Source organism: Anneissia japonica, unplaced genomic scaffold (assembly GCF_011630105.1).
Source record: "Anneissia japonica isolate Jap-2015-1 unplaced genomic scaffold, ASM1163010v1 scaffold997_len2565447_cov190, whole genome shotgun sequence".
NCBI lineage: Eukaryota > Metazoa > Echinodermata > Crinoidea > Comatulida > Comatulidae > Anneissia > Anneissia japonica.
The window spans coordinates 998,930-1,006,505 of NW_022696369.1; the positions used below are offsets into that span (position 1 = coordinate 998,930).

General features: G+C 33.7%; 1 protein-coding gene across 3 annotated transcripts in view; it reads left to right on the forward strand.

The window, feature by feature from the left end:
• LOC117102066 (mu-type opioid receptor-like) overlaps positions 1–4,394 on the forward strand; it is a 4,885-nt gene extending 491 nt beyond the window's left edge. The window contains exons 1-2 of one of the 3 annotated variants that reach the window (XM_033242285.1): positions 1,440–1,933; positions 3,370–4,394. In XM_033242285.1, coding sequence (XP_033098176.1) covers positions 1,917–1,933; positions 3,370–4,363 — 1,011 coding nt within the window. In that variant the 5' untranslated portion in view covers positions 1,440–1,916 and the 3' untranslated portion in view covers positions 4,364–4,394. Of the gene's footprint in view, positions 1–1,439; positions 2,029–3,369 lie in introns of those variants that run through there. The other 2 variants (XM_033242286.1, XM_033242284.1) reach the window with 2 other exon arrangements.
• The last annotated feature ends 3,182 nt before the right edge of the window (positions 4,395–7,576 follow it).

A 7,576-nucleotide genomic window follows, 5' to 3' on the forward strand; every position in this document is an offset into this window, starting at 1 on the left:
ATATATATATATATAATATTGCATTAAATAGCAAAATACAGAATGTTGACGGTACCATAAAAAATGGTGGTTAGATCTGGTTGTATTACTTTTTACATGTTCTGTTACTGCTTTGGTATTTTTTAGAGGCCAAAACAATGTATTCAAGATTCGAAACCAGGAAATATAAGAGTTATGTATTTCTAAATACCCAAAGCCTCAATCTTTGAACAAAAACAAATACGGTATGAATGAAAAGGATACGAGGCAATGCACATGGCTTCCTTTTGGAAGAAAGGGTAAAACAAATAGTGGCAGCAAGTGACCTATTGTGTACATCATTCTGCCTGCTGTTTCTCGATTAATACCGTATACATTGTATTTAAAAAACCCTGTTTCTGAAGTGTTTTATTACCAACAGGGTAATATATACTCTCGACATAAGAGCCGCTTATCTTGAAAAAAAATCAGGTTTGGTGCAGCGCTTGCTTGAGAGCTGCCCTTATTCTAGTATTTACGGTATTTAAAATAGCGATATGGGAAATCCTAACAATAGTGCCGAACTATTAAATTTAAATCAATAACGCTCCTGCATGAATTTCATTGGTTTTAGCTCTGTCTAGATAATCACATATTTTTGACAAAAGAAAAAAAAGGAAAAAAAAACAAAAAAAAAACTGTTGTATGCCTATAGCCATGATGTGCCTATATATGGTCATTTGCTGCCATCATGGCTATACTTGGCATGCCACACAAATGTACAGTAGCGGTGGAAGCGAGCCAACAGGTGACAAACACATTTACAACGGCTCGCTCTTTATGATTACAATACACATAAAAAATTACATAGATCTTTAAAAAAAATTACAAACACCAATGCACAGAAATTTTAAAAGATATATTTTATATGCCATAGCGTACGGTATTTGTTTCGACGCATGACTCAAATCAGTGGTTCACATTTTAGTCCAGTCGAATTTATGATAACATAATGTAGCAAAAACAAAACAGCGACCAAATTCCGAAAGATTATACCTTATTCTCAAAGTACAATGACGTTTACGATCGTTTTTAGTTTTCGATACGGAAGATAATATGTCCTGTGTTAAACTAAGCCGGATTCGCACTGTGTCGTATGACCATCGGCTGACGAACCTAACTCCACTCCCAGAGAGCGTCGCCGTCTGCTGATTGTCAAATAACGGATCGTCATTAATAATGATCCGTTGTGCGCGCGTCGTGGTGTTGCGTTCTCTAGAATCGCGTCGGCCGAGGCAATTGAGTGCCCTGCTTAAACCAGTCACAATAAAGCATTATTATACCATATTGACATTGACAAAAACAATTATAATAATCAATAATGCAAGTTTTTTAACCATTCATAAGTTAGCAATGGTATGATATCACTTCAATATATATTAGACAATGCAAAGGACAATCAGTCTTTCAATTTGGGGTCATGTTGTTGTAGGTAGGCCTATTGGTTTACACCGGATATTACTATGTGCAATTAAGTTATATACAATATTATAGTTTACTATCCTGAATATAAAATCAACATTTAGAAATACTCTTATAGTTTAAGGTTAACCTTAACCCTAACTCAATAGTATAACAAAATATTCGAAATTTCAATAAATAGGTTGAAATGTTGTTGTATACGGGATCTTTATTGTTTGACCCTTCGATTGTTAATCTCAACAAGCTCACATATGTTTATCAACTTAGACAAATTATAACTTTCTGTGTTACGGATATCCTCTACGATATGCAAGGACGATCATAGGTAAAACACGGTGGAAAGCGTTTTGTCTATCAGAACAGCTTAAAAGTAGCCTCAAATGTCCCAAGTCCTCTGTGGGAAAGACAGGTTCGGCCGTATTCAGACAGCATTGTCCAACTTTAAATAGACATCTTAAAGCTAGCCACCAATAATCATGAACCTCCAACAAAAGTGAGTAGCAATCACCAATATGCACACGCTGATCGTCTTTAGAGAGATAGTCGAACCTTTAAAAAACTCTACCTTCAACAATTTTATATTTTTCAGTAAGTCCCCGCTTATTTGTCTCTTCATGTGTATAATACAAGAATCACTGATCATTAGTAGTAAAAATACAATGATTAAACATCTAAAAAACAAGTACCGTATATAACAGCTCAGTTGTTGAAATGGTGCTCTAATATTATCTAAAGTCGTACACTCACTGCGTCATACGTCGACGAATCAATTAAAACGATACGTTGCGCGCGCGTCGTTGCGTTCTCCGTAGAATCGCGACGGCCGACGATCGTCTTGTGCAGTAAGTACCCGGCTTAATGAACAAAGGTCAGGTTTTCATGGTCCAGTCATGGAGTTAGTGTGTAAATAATACCCCTAATCGGATTGAGCTCCAATTTTACAGGAACTCATGTGACATTCTAAATCTAAATATTTTACAATTAATTTATAAGGGAAAGGCCATAGTTCATAGGTCAAAATGTCAAAATGATTTTTAACATGATCCGATTGAGCTCAATCATATTTTTTTTTAAATACTCTCAATCACACATACGAGATTACATATACCACTTATTTTTGTTTTTACCTCGTATCTTCTAAGTTAGGATTGATTCATATGAGAAGGTTTTTTTTTTACACTGATTACGATCTTCACAACAGTAGAAACATATTTGTGAAAATTAAATGAGTCTGGTGTCTTAATTTTGGTTTCTCATTAATTTCATTATTCAAGACAAACTGTATTTGCCACAATGAAGTGAGCTTTAGTGACTTTAAGAAAGCTGGAAAGCTTTACATAATGATATTAATAATAAAGTATTGCTTAAAGGTTTGCATGACGAAGAAATAATATATATGTTGAAGCTTGCGGTACACCACGTAAGTAGTTCTGAAAAGAACTGTTGTTGAGAAAATCTCGACGTTTCGATTGAGATGCTTCAATCGTCTTCAGGAGAATAATATCAGACACTCCAAACAGGGAAATACTTATATGTTTGGGTAGAGAGGCTGGATGGTGGTAAACTGACCAATGGGTGAAAGGCTAAAACACAAGCTGCAGGATGGTGATTGGATGGATAAACTGACCAATGAGAAGACTAAAACAAAAGCCATTGTTCACGAAAACAAAACAAAAAATATAAATATATATGATATTAATAATACTTAATGATAATACATAATAATATTGATAATGATGGATAATAAAATGATAATAATAATAATAATAATAATAATAATAATAATAATAATAATAAATATAATGATGACGTTAATAATAAATGATGTGAAAATGATACATGATAATACATAATGATATTATTTAAAATATTAATAATGAGGTGCAATTTTTAGCGTTCATTTTAATTCTTTATATTTTGCTTTTGTAGAGTTATGACATCAACACCAGAAGAAGAAGATAACCATACAGAACATTTAATTATAATATCAGTGCGCTACATCGTCGGTCTCATTGGTATCTTTTCCAACGTCTTCGTAATGATGATATTTCTATGGGCCAAGATCCACAAGAAATCCTTCACCCACTTGCTTCTTCTGCACCAGTCGGTAATTGATGTCATTGCGAGCTGTTTGTTTCTAGTCTACTACACCAACGAAACACCAGACGGACTCCGCGGTACAATATTCTGCAAAACGCGTTCCATCTTCTGGTCATTTGCATTTGCGTCAACATACAATCTCGTCATCTTGACCATAGAACGCTACATTGCTGTAGTTCATCCAATGACGTACAGAGAAAAGATCAACGGGAAGAGGAACAAACTTTACCTTGTAATCCCTCACATTGTCGGTATTGCAATCGCCTGCCACCTCGCAATTCTTGGCGACACGAATAATGCAGGGAAGTGTTACTTTGATTACCGTAGCCCGACATCACAATTAGCATCGGGTCTTTTCATTTTTATCATTTCTTGGCTAATACCGTCTCTGATCATGGTCGTCTGCTACACCTACATTTTAAAATCATTTTACTATAGATTGAGACGTGGTGGTTCTAAAGCTACACCAGGCCGTAGTGGATCAAAGTATTTACAGACGGCCCAGCGTAGCCTAACGTACACGTTACTGTTCGTCGCCATAGCATTTTTGCTTTGCTGGACCCCCAACTACGTTCTCTATCTGTCGTACACAATCTGCCGGTGTTTCGAGTTCAACTCTTCAGTTGCTCACGAGATTACAGTTATCCTCGATGCCGTTAATCTCATGATTAATCCCATTATTTATGCTTTCAAGTTTAATGATTTTAAATTGGCGGTTAAGAAATTTTATAACAAATATTTTGACAAAGGCAACAGAAAAGATGACAAAACCGAAGCCGAATCGACAGGCGTTACGCCTATCTCGGCAACTACTGAAGCCTAGCAGGCCTATCACAAGATTTATATATATATATACATATCTGATCTAGATGTGTATAAGAGACAGATATTTAATCAAATGATTATTATTATTCCTATGGCGCTTTGCGTCAGGAGAAATAATACGAATTGATGTTTGCTCACAATTATACCACAATGACCTAAATCTAGTTTGTAACTTATTTATTTCGGGTTCCCCTGAACTTAAGTATCACTTTTTTCTAGATGATCTTGAAATTCATTATGAACACCAAATTATAACAAACCCAATTTTAACTCATTTTAATTATGAAATGGCAGGAAAAATCTTTAAAAATATTTAACAAATATTATTAAAGCATGGGAAGAACGTAACAAAATCTATAATATGTTTTCATAAATAAATTTGTTGGAAAAGAAAAGAGAAGAGGAAGGGGATGAAGAGGGGGAAGAAAAAGAGGAAAGAGATAGGAGGAGGAGGAGGAGGAGAGAGAGGGGAAGAGAAAAGAAAAAAGAGAGGAAAAGGATAGGAAAGGGGAATGGGAGGGAAGAGAGAAAAAAAAAATATTATTATCATTTTTTTCTGTCTTTTTCTTTTCTTTTCTTTTTTTTTCTTAAGTTTATGTTTCTTTTTAGTTTATTCAGAAAAAAAGTAATGCATTCTCCGGGAGATGAAATCGGCCACCGAGTTTGCGCTTGATGAATCCGATCCCTAAGTACTTATTACTATTTTTATTTCTACTGATATTATATACCGTAATATGATAGAAATCCAGTAATCTATTAGTGGCCTAAGATCTAACAGTAACTCACCTTTAAAGATAATCTGTAAAAGTTACCTAAAACGTCATGCACAATGACAAGTACAAACGACAGACAGTGAACAACTATTTTTTGCTTTACTGTTTTATTAAGCCTATTGTTCTTTAAAATGAAATAACCTTAAGGTACAGATTATTCTTATTCATTTGCAACCCTTCTTGATTAAAGTTAACGGTTGATGTACCCTTTCTTCAAAGTTCACTCCTTCATAATTCACTTATTACTCACTATTATCCCAAATACTATAATTTGAAATAAGGGTATTTCAGTGTAATTTTGGGTCATTACTTTACAATCTCAATACTATTTTCCGGTTCGGCCGCGCACCAGTCCGGCCGCGAGATATTCAATGCAATTCCGAAATAAGGGTTATTGTATGGAACGCCGAGTAGTGTAATGAATGCGTGAATTAGATTACTTCACATACAGTGCAACGTGGCCGTACTGTACAATGAAATCATCCGTCATAAAATCGAATTGATGAAATAAAGAGTAAATAAAAACGTATTGTTTGTTTTTACTCCTACTTAGAAGAACATAATACCGTTTAAATATGTAATTTAGTACATTATTATTAAGATTGATTGTTTTACGGAGTAGTTTTAATAGCATAATTTTTAGTTAAGAAGTGTTTTACATTCATTTTATCCTGCAAAATATTCTAAGTTGAATCTTTATTACTTGGAAGAAATTTAAGTTAACTATAACTGTAACTTATTAAGAATCTTGATTTGTATTTTGGAATAAGTATATAATATAATTAATTAATCCTGCATTATAATTATATATGTATGATAACAAGCGTACCTATTACAAGACGATTATACGTTCCAGAAAAAAAAAGTGATTGATTGGTTACCGTATTTAAATAACTTAATTTACCTCATAAACAAACACGATGATATAAGTAGGCCTATTATTGCTCGTATCAAATAGTGGTAATTAATAATAATTAAAATAAAGTAATTTCATCAGAGTTATCATTAATTAGGTGTAAACGACTGAAAAACATTATACTTGGAAATAACGCGTTTAATCTAGGCATGAAATCAAGTAAATTGCTTTAAATAGGTATCAAGCTGCCAGTACTAAGTTGCCTAGTAACAATTAATTCAGTGAGAAACGTTCCCGCAAGTAGGGTCCAATGATACTCTTGGGAGAATAAAGACACACAGTTTTCTACGCCGCCAAGTCAAGAATGAATATTATCAGAAACGAAGTCCTTGTACCCTGCCAATTCAGGAATGGAGTTGTTCGCCTATATATAGGCCTATATAATAGGGTCTGTGGCCATGGCCTATACGACGTGTTGTTTTTTGTGTATTAATTATTTTAAATAAGCTTAATTCATACATTGATTATGAACATTAACCTTTGTGTGTAACAGTATTATGGCTCGTTAAACCAGGTTGAAATTTTAATCAATTGGTGAATTCGCTTTGGGTGCTTCATCAATCGGCACACACTCCGTTCTGCACGAATAGGCATGTTTTGGCCCTATCGTAACCACGGAAACGTGTATTTCTATTGTTATCTTCTAAATGAAGGGCGTTTACAGTTAAAGTTCTTGATATTAGGGCGATGTATTTATTTATTTTTATTTCTTTTGTTATTTTTTTAAAAATGTTTCTAAACTTAGTAATACACAGTATCATTGAAAAAACAATGCCGGTGGGCAGCCTGTCAGCGTCGGTCGGAAATGTTGAGTGCCGGACGGGGCATCAATAATGTGATTTTTTTTGTGGCGTCTATATACTTCCTACTTCAAATCAATTAATCAATCAATCAATAATTTAAGAACATAGGCATAGACATGATATACAACGAAACATAAAGCATATAATAACAATCGACTGATTTGGCAGTATATTAACATTCTTCTTCTTCCTCTTCTTCAATAATATAAGCATCGACAATAATATCCTTTGGTTATTTTTTTTACATGTAAATGCATAATAATGTACATTCGTTTGTTTCAAATAGATAAAACGAAATATATAATAATAATAATAATAATAATAATAATAATAATAATAATAATAATAATAATAATAATAATAATAATAATAATAATAATAATAAGGTAAGAACTTATATAGCGCCATTTAAAAAACCGAAGTAATTATCCGTGGCGCTTCATGTTATTGTTGGAATAAGTGCGTTTTGAGAGATTTTTTAAATAAAGCAATTGATGTTGATTTTTTAATGTGAAGTGGTAGTGCGTTCCAGAGTGTGGCTGCAGCAAATGAAAATGATCTGTGTCCGAAGGTCTTTGTGTTGGTGCGAGGGACAGAAATTAAATTGAGATCAGATGAACGTAGGGAACGGCCAGGCACATATTTGGGAAGAAGTTGATTAATGTATGCGGGTTGATTGAGAGTCAGTGACTTATAAGTCAGTAATCTTATACACATCT